Source organism: Lutra lutra, chromosome 3, assembly GCF_902655055.1.
Source record: "Lutra lutra chromosome 3, mLutLut1.2, whole genome shotgun sequence".
Lineage (NCBI taxonomy): Eukaryota > Metazoa > Chordata > Mammalia > Carnivora > Mustelidae > Lutra > Lutra lutra.
The window spans coordinates 186,057,862-186,077,749 of NC_062280.1; the positions used below are offsets into that span (position 1 = coordinate 186,057,862).

The 19,888-nt window shown below is 46.3% G+C and overlaps 1 protein-coding gene across 3 annotated transcripts in view; it reads right to left on the reverse strand.

Annotated features, from left to right (window-relative positions):
• Positions 1 to 19,888, reverse strand: part of ABCC4 (ATP binding cassette subfamily C member 4) — a 248,357-nt gene that overhangs the window by 164,296 nt on the left and 64,173 nt on the right. For all 3 annotated transcript variants that reach the window (XM_047720242.1, XM_047720241.1, XM_047720243.1), the window contains exons 5-8: positions 11,322 to 11,411; positions 9,207 to 9,370; positions 7,967 to 8,092; positions 6,772 to 7,021 (exon numbers count right to left, since the gene is read on the reverse strand). In XM_047720242.1, the coding sequence (XP_047576198.1) occupies positions 6,772 to 7,021; positions 7,967 to 8,092; positions 9,207 to 9,370; positions 11,322 to 11,411 (630 nt within the window). The remainder of the gene's footprint in view (positions 1 to 6,771; positions 7,022 to 7,966; positions 8,093 to 9,206; positions 9,371 to 11,321; positions 11,412 to 19,888) is intronic.

Here is a 19,888-nt window from a genome sequence, read left to right on the forward strand (position 1 = left end):
AACCAGGGAGCGACGCTTGCCTGTTGTGCCACAGTTCCGCTCCCCCCCAGTTCTTCATTCCTCTTCAAACAATGTTACTTTGGAATCTCACCAGCAATTATTTACGATACTGACACAGTTTTTGGCTGCCCCCCCCCCGTACCTCCCAGTTCCTTCCCCAGCAGCCCCAACTGCGCCAAACTTATCCCAAACCCCACCCCCTGCTGATCCCACTGAAACACTGAGGAGGCCCACCAGGCTTAAAACCCTTTAGCGACCCATGAGCACCTAAGTCAGCACTCCCCGAGTGGCCTCGACCTTGATACCCTCGAGTACTAAACCAACCCAGCCTTCTCAGCCTGTCTCAGGCTCACAAGGGCCCCAGCTGGCAAAGCCCACCGTACTTCTAAGTGTCCAAAGGGGATATCAAGTCATGGCGACGGAGAAGACGATGCCATTCATGCACTTACAAAGAGCCCCAGCTCCAACATGAATACTGAGCCTCACAAAAGGTCAGCACATCAATAGACAACCCCTAAGGTACAAACAGACCGTGAGACCGGTTCCAGTGGGTCTAACTGCTAACTACATCGCTACAGTCTTACGCAGCATGAGTTAACAAGGCGACAAGCAGAAGGTTATAGATATTATAAATCTCGTCGAGACAGAAGAGAATTCTAATTTTATAGCATAAACATATTACCAAGGTATAAAATTCAATATTCAGCAGGTGCATATTAGAATAGCAATCCTCCTCCCACCTTCAAGAGAAGAAAAACTACACACACATTGAGAAAGTAAATCTATTGAGCATTTGTCCAGAAATAATAGGTCTGAGTGGAAAGAAGTCACAGTTTCCCAGCGGTTAAACGAGACTCCATTCAACACGTGAACGCCTTGTACAGGGGCCAGCTGCGCTGGGCAGATTTTTCTCCAGGACTCAGGCTGATGAGAACACTGACTTTATATTGCCATTAACAGCCATGAAGTCCATATCTGGAACAGGTCATGGGGGAAAGTGTCAGACGTCAGAACTCAAGCCAGAAAGATTGACTTCGGAGTGGCTGCTGGGCAGAAAGCCTAATCAGCTTTATGAACAATATCATCTCTGAGACACACTTTACTGGATGTAGACATCGTCCAGACTCCCAGTGCTTTGAAGTGAAGACAAGATCTTTTATAATCCTACTGGACCCGTTCCATGTCACTAAGAGAAAAATAGAAGGAACTTCTTGGGCCTCTAACCTCATAATAAATCCCTCATTTTCGGTGCGTGGGAAAAAGGAAATGGAAAAGTGTGGGTGGAAAAGATGACACAGCCCACCTGAGGCCTTCCCCCACAGCTGTGGACCATAGTGCCAGCTTGAAGGGGCAAAGTCTACTGGATTTAGCTCCTGCAACTGCCAAATGCGATCGTCCTGGGAACCGCGCTGGGTGGGCGGCCCAGCCCACCGAGTCCGGGCTGTCAGAGACAGAGTCAGAGCCCCCATGTGCCCCTAAAGCTTCTGACCCCACGAGTCAGACCTCGCCCAGTCCTGACCCCACCCGGTTATCGGACTCCGCACACCTTTGCTTCCTCTCCTGCTGCCATGGTTACCTCTCCCTGAACATTAACACATCTAAGTGACAGGCAGGGAAAGGAAGAAGAGTGAACACCGGATCCATTCATTCTGTTTGGCGCCTGTTACCTCTGTCAGGTACCCAAAGTCAAGACGTGCTCCTGGAGGGCTCTCCCATCAGGCCCCATCTACGGCAGCCCAATCCAAACCATGTCACTCCCTCCTGGACTGCATTAGCCTCTCGAAGCACCTTCCGGCTCTGCCCTGGGTCCCCACCCCCACGTCCTCTGCTCCAGTCCCCAGGCTGCAGCCGGAGTGAGCTTCGTGGTGCCTGGAGGCTGCTGTCGCCCCAGCTCGGGCCCCCAGCGCTCTGTTCTGCAGCCTCCGACACTTCTGCTTCCTCAGACACACGGATCTCCTTCGTGGTGTGCCAAGCCCTCTTTAGGAGCTCTTGCCACCTAACCAGCACCCCCCAAAAAGGCAAACTTCACCCTCCTACCCACCCGTACCCTCTGCCCCTCCCCCACCCCTGCTAACCTCCAACACAGGTAACTCTCCAGGTCACTCCTTCAGCCTTCCCAGGAAGCTTACCTCCAAAATTACAGCAGCCTGTCTGCAGAGCACCTCCGACTTTCCCTTTCAAGGACGGATGACACAAAACACATGTGAACAGTGAGGGTCATCGTTTACGTACCTATGAGCCTCCACTTGATGATACATAAATTCCAAGCAGGAAGGACCTCTGTGCACCATCATCGAATATATGCAGCTGGCACAGCCCCAGGTCTAGGGCAGGTGCTCAGTTATTCTGTGGAGTAACTCAATGAATTCCAAATGTGCCCCCCAAAAGGTCCGGCATAAACGAAAACCGGTGTTAGTTTCTCCTCCCAACTGACTTTAGTCTTGCCGTGACGTGACCCTGACATCTTTCGTATTGGCTTATTAGCACATCCTGCCTTGTGTGCTTTTCTCCACGGCTGGGGCAGTGGTCCCCGCACGTGGCGTATTTTCAGAAGCACAAGCACGCTTGCCTAAGACATAGATACTATGGGCTCCACGTGACCCGGGGAATCAGAGTCTTCAACATGCACTAATTTAGTTTAATCAACACTCCCGGTGATTCTGATGCACTCGAGATCTAAATTTCTTAAAGGGTTACAGAAACCACACGGGCTGAAAAGGAGCCTGAGATCTAAAAGAAAATGAGATGCTTTGAGAATTCCATCAATGCCGCCCTGAAGCAGTTTCCCACACTAACCAACCCCTTCCCACCACTCCTTCTCAGCCACTGGTCTCACCCTTTACTGAAAACTACTCCTGCCAAACAAACCGTAATTCCCCAGGCCTACCCCCCCACCAGAAACTCTATGCACAGGAGGGAAGATTTAGGTCTCCTGCCCAAGTCGAAGACGCTTCCTTTGAGCAGGACACAAAGCCCTCCACAAAATCACCCCGAAGGAAATTCAAAGTTCTCGGCAGGAACATTTGCTTCGACAGCACAGATGCCCAAATTCCCCGCAGGTCGTGACTTTAACGTTATCGGACATGTCTACACGGAAAGGAATTTTAAGCCTCAGACGCAGCTCAGCTGCATTGTGGAGGAAAAGCGATCAAAACTCCTCCCCATATATTTGACCCCAACTCCCTGAAAACCTTCTGCAAGTTCCCTTTTGTGCTACACTATTTTATGCACCACATGATCCATCAGAGAATGAAAGTTAGCGTTTTCCACGAAAGCCACACTCAGTTGCTGGATATCCGCAGAATGTCAGAGCCATGGGCAGGGCTGCACACTTCCTACAGTAGCGCGTTTTCGGAGCGTGCGCCATCCGTGAGGTATGCAAAGACGGACACGGCCCCCAGCCACTCCTCAGAAGTCTAGAGTTCACTGAGGAGGCGACCTCCACAAACAGATGGCTTCCAGACACACAGTAAGCGACCCCAGAGTCACATCTGGGAGATCCGGCGGGTGTGGCAGTCAATTCTCTGTGTCAACTTCGCTAAGCCAGAGTCCCCAGACATTTGCGCAAACACATCTGGATGTTACGTGAAAGTACTTTTTCAGATGAGACTAACTTTAAATAAAGCAAATTACTCTCCATCGTGGTGGGTGGGCCTCGCTCAATCAGCTGAAGTCCTCAAGAGGAAAGAAAAGACTGACCTCCAAAGAGGAGGGAATTCTGTCTGCAGACTGCCTTCTGACTCAAGATGCTTTTTTTTTTTTTTAAGAGAGAGAGAGAGAGAGATCACAAGTAGGCAGAGAGGCAGGCAGAGAGAGGAGGAAGCAGGCTCACTGCCGAGCAGAGAGCCCGATGTGGGGCTCGATCCAGAACCCTGAGATCATGACCTGAGCCGAAGGCAGAGGCTTAACCCACTGAGCCACCCAGGTGCCCCTCAAGATGCACTTTAAAGCCACATGGTTTGGGGACGCCTGAGTGGCTCAGTGGGTTAAAGCCTCTTTCGGCTCAGGTCATGATCCCAGAATCCCGGGATCGAGCCCCGCATTGGGCTCTCTGCTCAGCAGGGAGCCTGCTTCCCCCCCACCCCCGCCTCTCTGCTTACTTGTGCTGTCTGTCAAGTAAATAAATAAATAAATCTTAAAAAAAAAAAAATTTTAAAGCCACATGGTTTTAATCTTCCTTTATTTCACAGTGGCCAAACTAATGCTACTGACCAAGTAAGACTGGTGTTTCCGTCTGCAAGGCCCAAGAGCCCAGCCCAGGAGCTGGGCCAGCTACACTGACTGTGTCCCACTCAGATCCATCAAGTCCACAGGTGCACACACAGAACAGGGGAGACGCAGATCTATGCGCGCTCTAGGTAAAGACCCCTTCCGAGGCCCGTTGTCCCAGGAATGCCCACTCCAGTCCACTTCCTCACTGCGTTTCTCTGGCTTCCAGTACAGTCTGGGTCCCCTTACACCTCTGCTGGTCCCAGTCCTCCCCTGTAACTGCTGCTTCAGTCAATGCAGTATTTATCTGACGTCCATGACAGGCCCAGCACGGGCCGTGAACTATGCACAAGGACGATCAGATACGATCTGCTGTCCGGGGTCTTCATATAGTCACAGCATCACCCACTTGATCTGCTACTGAGCAGTGGGGGCACCGGCCCTGTACATAAATAGGGAAGCCTGAGATCAACATGAACAGAAGTGCTAGAGGAGGTCGTGTGGGTATTTCCCTAAATCAACATAAGAAAAGGCAACCCACAGGGATGAACAGTGGGGGGGGGGGGGGGCAAAGACCCCCCCCCCCATGCACATGAATGTGGCCTATCACCAACACACAAGCACCACCCCCAACCGCCACCACCAGAGGGGAGGGTTGGGCACCAGGAAACAGAATGCAGCCGGCAGCCGGTAGAGCCTTAAACGCAGAATTTACAATCTAGATTCTTCAGGAACCGCTGGGGGCCTCTTCAGAATGAGACTTGATGAAAACCACACGGAAGGAAATACTCCACATGCCAGAAGGCACTGGGAAGGCAACTGTAGACAACGTACGGACGTGTAAGAAAGCAGGGTCTGGGGAAACTCCCCGCGTGCCCACTGGCTCACCTCCTGCAGGAGACCCTCCTTACCCATCCAGGGGGGAGGCCAAGCACTGTGGTCTGGAGGAAAGGAGCTCAGGGGCCCGGGCCGCAGCAGGCACCAGCCCACTCACAGCAGGCGTCTGGAGAAGTTTGACGTACACTTAGAACATCGCTGCGGCCAAAGTTATGTTCGTGCTCTTTCAAGATGCAAAAGTTACATAAAAGAAATGTTCTTGAGGGGCGCCTGGGGGGCTCAGGTGGTTAAGCATCTGCCTTTGGGCTCAGGTCATGATGCCAGGGTCCTGAGATCGAGTCCTGCAACAGGCTCCCTGCTCCAAGGGGAGTCTGCTTCTCCCTGTCCCGAATAATTTTTTTTTTTAATCTTTAATAAAATAAAGAAGTTTTATTGAAATGCATGGGTCACCACTTAAAAGTTGCTGGAAACCCCTGTCGGAAAGAATGGGAAACTTAGGGACCAGAATGGACCCCGTAAGACTGATCTCTCTCCTGAGTAATATTTTTTTATAGGAAGGAAACTTCATCAGAAGAAAATCTCAGCTTTTATGACAAAACTATTTTTAAAAAGGGGAGGGGAGGGGAGGGGAGGAAAGGAAATCAAGCCCAGAGCCATCAAGCTTCACTAGAGATGTATTACGACATAGCCAGCACTGTGGAGGAACAGGAAAACCAGATTTATTTGTAAAGCCCAGGTACTCAAGTTCATGCCCTGGCCCTGCTCACAGAGCTAATTTATCTTCATGTTCGACCTCTTCACAAACATTGAGCACCTACCATGTGTGGGGCCACATCTTAGTGATGTACGTTATTTGCCCTGAGCCATGAAAGGACAGCTAATTTGGAAAAGGAGGTAGTGGGTATGGGGCGGGGGGGAAGGGGAGGACAAATTTGGAAGACCTTCCCAGAAATGGGCTGAGACAGGCAGAAAGTGAAAGGAGATCCACAGGCATTCTCAGAAACCACGCGCTCAGCGTCTGCAGAGGAAGGAACCCACCTTTCACCAGGAAGAAGTACGTGCAGCAGAGGCCATTCTCCTTCCCAAGGAGCAGGGCCCTTCTGCAAGCTCTCTCCTCCTCTGCCCAGAAAGGACTCCTCTTCCAGCCCCTCCCCAGACTGCCACCAGTCGCCACCCAGTCACTGGAGACGGCCCAAGGGATGAAATCTGCTGGTGCATTTCCTCCTGCTTCAGACGTTTCCCTCACCCTGCTGTTACCCCCAGTGCCCCCCGAGCCCCGGGCCGGTGCTGTTTCTCCTGTCGCCTGCACACGAGCAGCAAATTCATTATCTGTGGTGCACGCCACCTGGGACGACAGGGAGGGGAATACAGGCCACCTTCTGGGACAACTGCTGGCTTCGACGGCGAGACAGTTAAATTTCACCTAACTGCAACACGATGACACCAAATTCAAAGCAGGCCTTCTGCTTAAATCCATTTATGACTTGAAAAGGTTGTTTGTTGGGGCGCCTGGGTGGCTCGGTCCGTTAAGCGTCTGCCTTCGGCTCTGGTCATGACCCCAGGGTCCTGGGATGGAGCCCCACGTCGGGCTCCCTGCTCGGCGGGCAGCCTGCTTCTCCCTCTGCCCCTCCCCCCAACTTATGCTCTCTCACTCTCTCAAATGAATAAATAAAAGTCTTTAAAACAATACAAAAAAATAAGTAGATAAAAAGGTTGTCACCAGACCTTAATTCTTTGGATGCTGATGACCGCCTCGGACACCTTCTCAATGGCCGCGGGGAAGAAGAGGGTGACGGTCAGCCGCACAGCGCCATACAGCGACACTGCCACGAACACATGGCTCGCTGTGATCACGTTGCCAAGGAGCACATAGGTGGTGAAAGTCACGAAAATGATGATTTTGCTGGCAACGAAAAATGACGCCAAATTCATTCCTCTGAGGTAGGAACTGCTCAGAATCTTGGAAATTTCCTTCCTGGAAAAGAGAGTTTACAAGGAAGCATCAACATCCAAGTCGTGGACTCAAGTGCCTTTTGCATGTGGCCCCTTTCCAGGGAGGGGACCGGGATTAAGACAAACCGTTCCTCAAGTTACGGAAATAATCCTACAGCACACAGCCTGGGGCCGACCCCAACACGAGGACCACACAGTCATCACCGCGTCGCTCATCTGAAAAAACAGAGGCTTCATGTCCTGTGTTAATATCCTGGGTCAGTTCGGACCAGGTATGAACATTCGGTCAACAAGCGTGCGTCCGTGCCTGTCCTGTGCCGGGCTTCTTGCTGACGGCAGACAGACACGTGGTCGGTCTCCTTTAGAAGCTTAGGAACTCAGAGGAGAAGAGAATAAGCAACCCAAAGATATGTGCATGAGACAGGAGAGTGCGTCCAAAGGTACAAAGTAGATGGCAGAGACATGTGCTGACACAGACATACCGTGTGTGGAAGGGTCAAACTCCCCAAATACTGACATCAAAGACTAAAAACAATTCCACAGACCTAAAGCAAAACAAGGCGTAACAGTATTTCCATGGCTCTGTTTCTCTATTTCGCATTAATAACACTGATGTACACAGTCTGGCGCAGTCTGTACAAACTTCCCACTTGTGCTACATTAACATAAACTATAGCTTCCATGTAAATGTCATACTTGCAAATGCTACCAGCATTGCTCATTTGGGATTTAGAGACTTAAGAAACATCTGGAATTTCATTTTTGTAGTAGAAGCAGCACAGGCACTCTCCTTCCTTTAAGACAGTAAATGGAAAGGCAGGTTAATGTGGTTTATGGAGCAAGGCAGGGTGGACGGCGTTGGGAGTTCACATTCTAAAGGTTAAACACCCGAAGACCCCTCAAATATTTCCGTGGAGGCAGGAGACAGAAAGTACAAAAACAGGCTCCGACAGACACAGAAACTTACCGTCTCAAATGGGTGATAAGGTCTGCAAAGGGCTTCTCCCAAGCATACATTTTTATTATTCGTATGCCAGTTATAACCTCATTCATGGTCCTGATCCTGACGTCTGTGAAGGCTGCGGTCTTACTCCTAAGGGGACAGACATGAGAGGTGAGCCACAGACCCACTTCCCTTATCAGCAGCGGCCACAGCCCAAGAACCAGGGATCCAACGATGCCCTACAACGCCTTTGCTCAGACAACTCAGGCAGCTCCTACTCAAAACACAGACGGAGAAAGACTTCAATGAGGAAGTCCACAAAGTCCATCCCAATTCAAGAAGTAACTTGGAGAATTTGCAGTAGGGGCTAAGGAAGGCACAGGAAAGAGAGTCAGATACAAACTGTGCTCCAGGAGGTCACAGTTGGGTAGGGGAGGCAGAAAGGCCCCGGGATCGAACAGTAATACCATTGGCTGCAGTGTAAAAAGTGGGAACAAAGTGCCAGAGCGCAGAGAAGAAAGGGGCTGTCAATTCTACTGGGCAAAGGAGAGAACAAGAGAAGCTTCCAAGTTCCAGGAGTGCCACAACGGGGCCCCAAGCACACAGAACATTTCTCCCTGGCAAAGAGAGCAAAGCCAATTCCCCACTGAGAAAACACCGTGAGCAGAGACACAGCAGAGAAAACTGTCCGCGTTTCACATGGCGTTATCATCGCGCACCTGACCACCTTGACAGTGACCTACAGAATTCTAACCCTCTGGGACCATCACCTTCTCTACCACATACTCTGCTAGGACTATGGGACATTGACAGACACAAATTGGGGTGGACCTGGCCTCTGGGGAGCTTGTAATTTAATGGACACATTGAATTAAAAACTAGACACACGCCTGCACACCTGAAAACAAGCATCACGAAAACAGACACGGCCAGACCCGGGTCTTGAAAAGACGTTTAAATTGTATTCATATTTAATACATGTTTAAATAATGTCATGGTATATAAATTCTGCTGGAAGACAGTACTTAGGAGGGACAGTGCCTGAAAAGCTAGCCAGGAGGAGACAGCGGATGCCTTTGCCCTTCCGGCTTCAAGACTGGCCCTCAGCGGAAGGCTGGAACCTTCCCCGGGCGAAGCCTGCTCAGGGTGCAATCAAGAAAGAAGAGATCAGAGAAGCCTTTTTGTTTGTGATCAGAAGCAGAGGGCAAGCCATGGATATGAACAAACAGACATGCCCTGTTTTTTAAACCAGTGTTTCTCTTACCGGAATGATGAAAACAACTTCCCGACGCAGCTTTGCAAGGGCAGAAGGATGATGAGGACTGCGATCCCCGCAAGACAGGATATTCCGATTTCCATCCAGAGCAAGGCAGTCACTGCGATCGCCTGCAGTGGCCCTGCCCACAGAAAGTGCAAGAATATTGTCACCTTAAGAGAAAAAAAGGGCAATGCGTTCTTAGGACGACATGAACACAAAACCAGGAAGGACCCAGTACAGAAGCCATCTGCTCTGAGAGGACAGACAGGAACCTACACAGAAATGATCACGGGGGGCTTTAAACTCACTGGAGCAAAATTCCAAGTACCCAGATGAAGCTGTTCCAGAACACCACAGAGTACGCTTCAGGGACATCCAAGGAGAACCGGACTAGACCACAGCGTCGGAAGAAAGATCTCAATTCTATCTGCCCCCTGCGTGGGCTCAGGGTTCCCCTAAACTTCCTCCCCTGGGCTCCCCAGTACCTCGCAAAAGCCTGCATTATGGAACCTGCCATACTCTTGAGTAATTACTTGTATATTTACCTCCCTGATAGGTTGTGGCTTCTCCAGGGAGGAAACCAAGTCTTATTCATCCCTGAAACTAAGAAGGAGCCTTAGTTCATGTTTGATGAATGAATCATTAGAAGTGGTGTAAAGCAATAAAACTCAGACCAGTAGCTACACTGCCCTGGATAGTACAGTATATTCACAAGGTAAGTACAAATGGACTGTGGCAGGGTAAAAAAGAATAGGTCATTTACGCTTAGGGATTACCCATTGGGCATTTTTTTTTTTAATCAAAGTCTTTGTGGGGCGCCTAGGTGGCTCAGCTGGTTGAGCGTCTGACTCTTGGTTTCAGCTCAGGTCATGATGTCAGGGTCGTGGGATCAAGCCCATCGGGCTCTGCACTCCGCATGGAGTCTGCTTGTCCCTCTCCCTCTGCTTCTCCCCCCTGCTCATGCTCTGTGCTCTCTCTTACAAGCTCGCTCTTTCTCTCAAATAAATAAATAAAATCTTTTTTAAAAAACGGGGCATGCGGGTATGTCAAGCGGTTAAGCATCTGACTCTTGATTTTGGTTCAGGTCATGATCTCAGGGGCATGAGAGATAGAGCCCCATGTCGGGCTCTGCGATCAGCAAGGGGTCTGCTTGAGATTCTCTCTTTCCCTCTCACTCTGCCTCTCCCCCCCGCTCATGCAGTCTCCCTAAAATAAATAAGTAAGTAAAATCTTTTGTGGAGAGGACACTTTCTATGTAGCGGGCACTCTTGGAGTCACAGAACAATCCCTGCCCACCAGGAGGTCATCCTATGGAGGAGAGAGGTCATGATAGGGAGGAGGAGAAAGGATCCAGCCAGCAGCACCAACCAAGTGTGCTCAGAAGGGCCAATCCTGAAGGACTATGGGACATTTCCCCAGGCTAGGTAAGAACACTGCTGTCTGCTTATATATGACTGAAGTACACTGTAAACGTATTCCAAAAACAAAACTCTTCTCTACCAGACAACACATGTTATTTTGAGTTGAACACAAAAGAAATGAGAATTGGATAGAAAGTATCCTCATCTCAGGGCACCTGGAGGCCTCAGTGTGTTAACTGTTTGCCTTCAGTTCAGGTCACAGTTCCAGGGTCCTAGGATTGGCCCCTGTGTCGGGCTCTATGAAACAAGGAGCCTGCTTCTCCCTCTCCCTCCGCAGCCCACTCTGCCTACTTGTGCACATTCTCTCTCCCTCTCTCTAATAAATATCTAAAATCTTTTAAAAATAGAGGCACCTGGGTGGCTCAGTGGGTTAAGCCTCTGCCTTCGGCTTAGGTCATGATCTCAGGGTCCTGGGATCGAGCCCCTCATCGGGATCTCTGCTCAGCAGGGAGCCTGCTTTCCCCCTCTCCCCCTCTGCCTACTTGTGATCTCTCTCTCTGTCAAATAAATAAAATCTTTAAATAAATAAATAAAAATTTATAAAACAAAAATTAAAAAATAAAATTTAAAAAAAAAAGTATCCTCATCTTCTGTCCTCAAAAGAAGTCTGGCCTACACCAAAAACTGGCACCTGAAATTCCAAGAAGTTAAACCAAGGAAGAGGGTGGGAATGCAGAAGGCTTCCTGGGGGGCAGCTGACCTGGTCGAACTTGTTCACGTCGTTGGACAGCAGATTGACGATCTGGCCTGTGGTCGTCTTCCCCATGGCCACGTTACTGAGGCGAAGCGCCTGAAACAGAAGAGGGGAACGGAGACTTACGTTCCTGCAGGGACATCAAGCCACACTTGGGAAAAGAGCAAAGTGGAGCGTGTTCTGACGGGACCTTGCATGATGTCAGGGGAGCAAGGCGTCCCGTGAGAGCAGGGCTCTGGGGACCTGCGTTCAGCCTTCCTCCCCTCCGTGGGGCGGCAGCCGCATCCCACCAGGAACAAAGGGAGCAAGAGGAGGCACAAGCCAACTCTCTCACCCCGGTTTTTGATGAATTTGGACACGCTGAAAGTATAAAAAGATATATACTCGGGAGTCAACTCACGTAATTTTGACCCACATTCTACGAGTGGAGAGGCCGTCTATGGACAAAAGCTAGGGGACGGACTATATCTGGAATCAGTCATTATTTCTGCGTGTGATGTCATGCAAACACTCCGGGTCTAAAGCTTCCTGTGTGAATGGAAATAACTCCAGGCGCTACCTAGACGGAGCTTGGGGTTCCTAGGAGTGGGACACCTGTCATCCACCAGGAGCAGGACACCAGGTGACTGAGGAGTGCTGTTTCCCCTTTAGAAATGGGACAAGATAAGAACAAGCAGCTGTAACTCAAGTGGGACCTGGACAGGTGGGATAGCAGCACAGGGAGCTGGGGACAGTTTCCACAGAGTAGCACTGTGGGCAGGACAGACCCTGCATGATGAACGGGAGAAACCCTATGGGAAGAAGGGAAGAGCACTGTGGCCAGAAGGAACAGCACACAGAGCCAGGGAAGGGACACATAGAAGCAGTTAAACCATGAACACCTGAAATCTGGCTGGAAAGGTAGAATGAAAGCGGCTCGTGTCTGGAAAACAAAATGGAACAATAAACGTCTTTTTTACATTTGAGTGAGAAACTCAACTTTAGGAAGACTGAACTGTAGAAGTGACTGGCCAGGAGATGCTACAAAGAAGGGGAGATGAGGGACGCCTCATGATGTAGTCCAGGCGAAAGGTAACAAGACGTGCACTAGGATTGCGTGAAGGGAAAAGAAGGGCCAGACACCCGTGAAGACACTTTGAAAAGTACAAAGTGGGGGCACCTGGGTGGCTCAGTGGGTTAAAGCCTCTGCCTTCGGCTCAGGTCATGGTCCCAGTGTCCTGGGATCGAGCCCCACATCGGGCTCTGTGCTCTGCAGGGAGCCTGCTTCCCCCTCTCTCTCTATCTGCCTGCCTCTCTGCCTACTTGTGATCTCTGTCTGTCAAATAAATAAATAAAATCTTAAAAAAAAGAAAAAGAAAAGTACGAAGTGCCACACAAGTGTAAATAAATCAGTCATAAAAAAAGAAAAACACAACCATCTCCCCACTAGGGAGAAAAAAAGAAAGAAACACCCCTCCAGGAAAAAAAAGAAACTTTAGTGTGCCTTCATTACTGAAAGCTATTCTGAAAATATTTTTAAAGCCAAGTTTCCATAAAAATACAGGTGAATCCCACCTGCAGAAAATACACTGTCGAAGTAGCTATCTGATAACGAATTGGAACAATGACAATAAGACAAAATGGCACACAAAACTGATTCTAAAACTGATCATTTTCAAAAAACAAAAACAAAACCTCAAGACAACTGCACCCATCTCTTATCGTCACTCACAGACGGTCACTGCTGCTGACAGTGAGAACCAGAGGGTAAGATGGCACAGGTGACAATCTGTACAAAGGGCCAAGCTCCTCTCGGTGGACCATCGGGACACCTTGTCATTCGGTCACAGCTGAGACTGAGGACAGAAAGGGTGACTCTGGAAGAAACGCTAACCTAGGTTAACAGCAGCACAGCCACCAACACAGAAATGAATCATCTGGCAAAAGAAAATCAGGCATACTCCAGCTAGGCCAAAAACAAAACAAAACAGAACAAAAAACCCAAAACCCCATGGGGTGTCATTCTTGTTATTAATGAGGAAGACAGAGCTTACAAGCCAACTGTCAGACTTCTGCTTCCAACAGAAGTCGGCACTGGACCAGCCCTCGACTGTTAAGACTGTAAAGCTGGACCAAATAGACGAGGCAGCTGTTCCGGCACTGGCCGCCAGGCGGAGCAAGACCGGAAGCCTTCAGAGTCCTATATCTCACCTGGCTTTCTGCCCAGGCACATTTTTGGACCAAGTAGAACAGCAATTTCACTGAGCCAAGGAGGAAGAGCTACCTGTTCCAAGTTGCAGAAATGTCCGGAATTTGCAAGCCCAAGTGGCAGAAGGGAAGGTCCCAGAAGTTTTTGCAACTTGGAGTTAACAAGGGGATTTAGCACCCACAGGGGGCTCAAGGGAGACTCCAGAGGTCATGTGAGGGGACACGGAGTTCCCACTCAACAAGAATAAAGAGATCTTCACAAGCACCTCGGACACTCTATTTAAACACCAGGAGGGCCATGCCTTAGTAATAAAGATCATACTCCAGGGTAAGAGCCATGCCCCTTAAGACCGAGTTTAAGATGGAAATATCTGCCATAGACAGATACACAGACACATAAAGTAGGAAGGTAGGTAGTAACATAGGTAGATAGATTCATTCCTGATACAACCAACCTGCCAAGAATTGCCCATAAGAACAAAATGCAATACACTTTAGTCAAAACCCCCTATAATATTAACCATCATTGGGGTGCCTGGGTGGCTCAGTGGGTTAAAGCCTCTGCCTTCGGCTCAGGTCATGATCCCAGGGTTCTGGGATGGAGCCCTGCATCAGGCTCTCTGCTCAGCGGGGAGTCTGCTTCCTCCTCTCTCTCTGCCTGCCTCTCTGCCTACTTGTGATTTCTGTCAAATAAATAAATAAAATCTTTGAAAAAAAAATTAACCATCATAACATCCAACACAGTAAACAATTATTAAACATACAAAGAAGAAAATGTGACCCACATCAAAGACAGAAAATAAAGGCAATAAAAGTAGACCGTAAGATGATCCAGATTTTGGAATTAGTAGATGAGAACTATAAAATCATTATATAAATATGTCCAAGGAGTTAAAGAAAGATATGGTTATAACAACTGAACTGGAATGAGTAATTTTAGGAGAACAATGAACACTACCAAAAGGAACCAAATGGAAATTCTAGAACTTAAAAGTACAATATGAAAAATCCACTAGATAACTTTAGAAGCAGAAAAATTCCATTGATCTGTTCCCAGATTCATCAAGTCTTTTAGATTACAATCTGAATAACAGGAGAGAGAGAAATTGAAGGGGGGAAAAAATAGCATAAGGGTTCAATGGGACAATAACAAGGACTGAAACACACATGAAAGTGGATTCCTGGAAGAAAACGACAAAATAGGGAAGAAAAAATATGTGAAGAAATAATGTCTGAAACTTTTCCAAGGCTGGTAGAAAATATTAAATTACATACTGAAGAATCTTAGCAAACACCAGGAAATATCAAAACAAAGACTTTTTTCCTAGGGTACATCAGACTCAGACTGCAGAAAACCAAAAAACCGAGAAAAACAACACTTTACACATAAAGGAACAATACAACTGAGGGCTGACATCAGAAACCATGGAAACAAGACAGTGGAACATCTGGCGAGAGTTAAGAGAAAAGAAAGAATAACTGAATTCTATAACCAACACAAATGTGCTTCAAATGACGATGGTGAAATTAAGACATCTTCAGATATACAAAGTCTGAGAATTTATCGCCAAACTAAACTTTAAGATATTATAAATTCTTATAAAAGAAATTCTTCAGGGGCACCTGGGTAGCTCAACTGTTTAAGCGCCTTGTCTTCAGCTCACATCATGACCCAGGGGTCCTGGGATCAAGTCCCACATCAGGCTCCCTGCTCCACGGGGAACCTGCTTCTCCCTCTCCTTTCTTTCCCTCTGCCCCCACTCCCGTGCTCACTCCCTCTCTCTCAAATAAATAAAGTCTTTAAAAAAAAAAAAATTTCATTCAGTCAAAAGGATCTGGTACCAGATGAAAACTCAAGATGTATAATAAGGAATAAAGAGAAACCAAAATGGCAAATATGTAGCTAAACATAAAAGATTACAAATTTCCTTTTAATCTACTTGAAAGACAAATGGCTGCTTAATGCAAAAAATGGTCACACTGCATGGTGTAAATGTGAATGATAACAAGACCACAATGAATGAGGAAGGGTAACAGAATTTTACGCTTGTACGTTTCTTACATTTTTGTGTAAAAGAGTCCAATATTAAGATTAAACAGACTCTACTAAGTTAAGATGCCTATTTGGATCTCTAAGTCAACACTAAAAACACACAAAGAGATACTGCTAAAAATCCAATAACAGAATCAAAATGGAATACTAAAAAATTTCTGATAAACCCCAAAAAAAGTCAGGGAGGGAGGAAAAAAAACAGATGAAACAAATAGAAAATAAATAGCAAAGTGAAAAGCTGAAGCCCAATCACATCAGTATTTACACCAAATGTAATACATTAATACTATAAGCCAGAGACTGTCACAAAGAATTAATAAAAAACCCAAATTGCAGTATAAGGAAGACAGATTTTAAATCCACTGACAGAGTGAAAGTGAACAGATAAAAAAAGATATGCCACACAAACAACAGGTACAATGAATGTGGTGTGGCTCTATTAACATCAGACAATACAGACCCTGAGACGAGGAACATTACCAGAGATTAGGACAGACATTTCATACTAATAAGGTCATTTCACCACTCCTAAAAGTGTACAGATCAAATTATAGAGTTTCAACATACATGAGACAAAAACAGAATGAAAGAGGGGCCCCTGGGTGGCTCAGTGGGTTAAGGCCTCTGCCTTCGGCTCAGGTCATGATCTCAGGGTCCTAGGATCAAGCCCCGCATCTGGCTCTCTGCTGGGCAGGGAGCCTGCTTCCCTTCCTCTCTCTGCCTACTCGTGGTCTCTGTCTGTCAAATAAATAAATAAAATCTTTATAAAAAAAAAAAAAAAAAAGAACGAAAGAGAAAAATCAGAAAAGACCACAATCGTAGATTTCAACTCCCTCTCTCAGTAATTAATGAAAGTATAAAAAAAAAAAATCATCAGGATACAGAAGATGTGGACAACACTAGTAACTACCTTAATCTGACATTTGTGGGACGCCATGCCCAAGAGCTACAGGACAGACTTCTCAAGTACATACTGAATATTTCTCAACACTGACCCTATATGCTGGGGCCATAAAATAAATCTCAAATAAATTTCTAAACATAAAAATGTTACACAGAATGTTCTCTGGTGACAGAAGAATTCAATTGGAAATCACTATGATAGCCCTCAAAACCCCAAATATGTGAGAATTAACAATATAACTTCTAAACAGCCACGTGGCAAAGAAGACCTCCTAAGAGAAATCAGAAATATTTTTAAATAAATGAGAATAGACCATATATCACAATTTGTAGGATACAGGTAACCAAGTCTTAGCAGAAACTTCTGGCTTTAAATGTTTGACATTAGAAAGAAAGAGAAAAAAAAAATTAAAAAAAAAAAAAAAAAGAAAGAAATAGAAGTATAAAATTGATGATCTAAGTCTACCTAAGATCAAGACCAAAGAAACAGAAACACACACACACACACAAGCATGTTCACACCTACAGAAGAGCCTCTAGTAAAATCAATTACGTGTCTGTTGCCCCCAGGACCTGTCAGCTCATTTGAGTGCACAGAGGCTGTCATATTCATTGACATCAGCATAATCATAGAAACAGGTGCCCTTTATTGAGCACCTATTACAACCCAGACAACTGATTAAGAAACAACCTTACAAAGCAAGAATTACACCTATTTTGCAGATGAGAAAAGAAGCTGAACATACTCATGCCTGACAGAGAACATTGGGTACTTTTTTTTTAAATGAAGCAAAATTACCACTCTTCATTAATGTAGAAAATTAAAGTTTGGTTCTAATAAATGATGTATGTTACAGTTGAAAAACATTCAGGTTGGGTGTAGAGAAAAAAATGCACATATTAAAGCAATGTTTTGGTTTCACATTTCCTTAAGTTGACAAGGTGTAAAGGGATACTGTTTAGTTAAATTTGTTTTCCTTGTAAGAGCACAATAGTTCCACCATGAGAGAGAAAAAAACAGAAACTGAAAGCAATTATTTGCACTGTATATACCAGACCCAGGATTAGTATCTTTGCTAAATCAAGAAGTCTTACATATCAAGAATTATAAAAGTCTACTAATATTATATATATATGCATATATATATATATACATATATATATATACATATATATATAATTATAAAAGTCTACTACTATAAAAGAGTGGCAGATAACAGGTGCAGGAAACTCACTGAGGTAAACACAAATGACCACTGAAAATTTTCCAATACTGAAATTCATTATGACTCAGAAATAACGACAAAGTGTTCTTTTTCTCCTTTTCATCTAGGAACCGGTGAACGGTGAACGTAGCAAAGACAGAAAGTTACAAGAGCCAATCTTGGCAAGGGTGGGGGCCATCTCAGTTTCCCAAAGACTATAAATAGTTGCAAGCTCTTTGGAAGGAAATCTAGCATTCAAAAGCCTTGCGGGGCACCTAGATGGTGCAGTCCATTGAGTGACCAACTCTTGGCTTCAGTTCAGGTCATGAGGTCATGAGATGGAGCCCTACGTCAGGCTCCACGCTGAGCATGATTCTCTCTACCTCTCCCTCTCCCCCTGCTCACTCTCTCTCTGAAATAAATAAGTAAAATCACTAAAAAAAAAAAAAAAAAAAAAAAAAGCTTTGGGGCACCTGGGTGGCTCAGTCATTAGGCATCTGCCTTCTGCTCAGGTCATGAACCCAGAGTCCTGGGATCGAGCCCAGAGTCCTGGGATAGAGCCCAGCGTCGGGCTCCCTGCTCCACAGGAGGCCTGCTTCTCCCTCCCACACACCCATGGTTGTGTTCTCTCTCTCTCTCTCTCTCTGTCTCTGTCAAATAAATACATAAAATCTTAAAAAAAAAAAAAAAAAAAGCCTTGAAATGTATATACCCTAAGAAATTAAGGACGTCTCCAAAGGTTTCACTTTGGTCATGTTCACTGCACTGACGTCTGTTAATATAAAAAACTGGGAAAAAATCGAAATACCTAATTATGGGTTATACTGGAATCCACATGGCCATTAAAACCAACATTGCCAACTGTGGAATGCAAACTTGATCAGCGTTTATAGGGGGCTCTGTCCATTTATAGGGGGCTCCTTCTCTGGGTAGAGCATCAAAATACATCTGGAGTTATAAGACAACTCTATAATCTGGACCAGAAGAATGATTTTAATCAGTTTTTTTAAAAAATAAGTAATATTTGTCATTCATTTGAAAAAGATACTGTTTTCTTCTTTCTCAATTACTTTAATCAGTACAAGTAAAACACAAAACCCAAGTATGGACACATACCATCACTTCTCTAACGGTCCTTAAAAACAGAAGCAGTTCTTCCCCATCCAAATGATGCCGATTCCTTATCACCAATGTGCCTCATACCCAATGTCAAGGACCCTGGGTGTGTGTGGAGGAACTGCTCCCAGAGACAGCCCCAAACGGCCATGCCTTCGGAATTTCACACCCATCCTTTCCCTTGCTATCAAGCTATCCCTCTCACCAGTACCTACTCCTGTTTCCAAACTAGGACAGCTTCATAACCTTTTAAGTAAAATCACAGCAAGCAGGCTCTGAGGAGAAACCTAAAGGATTTTCAGACCTAAAAACCAAGTACTTGGGTCACCTCTTTGGTATTTTTGGTTTCCTTCCTGGTTCATGGCCCTACCCCAGAGCTGAGTCTGTCAGATAACGTGGCTTCCAGGCACACTGGGTATGACTGCAACAGGCTCGTAGGAAAAGTACACGTAGCTCACCCAAAGCAGAAAACTGCCTATATTTTTCCAATATTGTTGCCTGGAGTTGCTTAGTAATGCTGCCACGTCTTCTTTCATGACAGCATAACCTGAAACCAATAAATTTTGTTTTTGAGGGAGGACACAGGGAGCACCTAATATCTCCATACCCATAAATATAATGGGTAACATCTCCATGAAGTCAATCAGAGCCCCTCTATGCTTCGGTAGAAGAAAAGAGATTCAAGGAAATGAAAACCAAAGTGCATACAAAATCAACAACCTCTCTATAATTGGACAGTTCCATTGTCTTTTTTTGGGGGGGGTTGTTTTCTATGACTGGCCTATAAGCCAGCACACCTGTACGGAAAGTTCTCTGCAAGCTTTGGCATGGCCCTCCTGGGGCTACCATCAGCCTTCTTTTAAGTTCATCAGCCACCTTTCCTTTACCATTTTACCACTGTGATCTATTGGGGGTCAAGAGGACAGAAGGACACACACAGACTTAACGCGTTCTGAGCAGAAGGGCCACAATGTGGACCCCAAGAACGACCAGGGGGTCTGTGATATTTGCTCTGAGGTCAGACTGACTCCACATTCCCTGACCTCATCACCTCTAGCGTCCATCTGAATGTGTGAGGCCATAACGATGGTAGTCACGTTCGAAGTGAG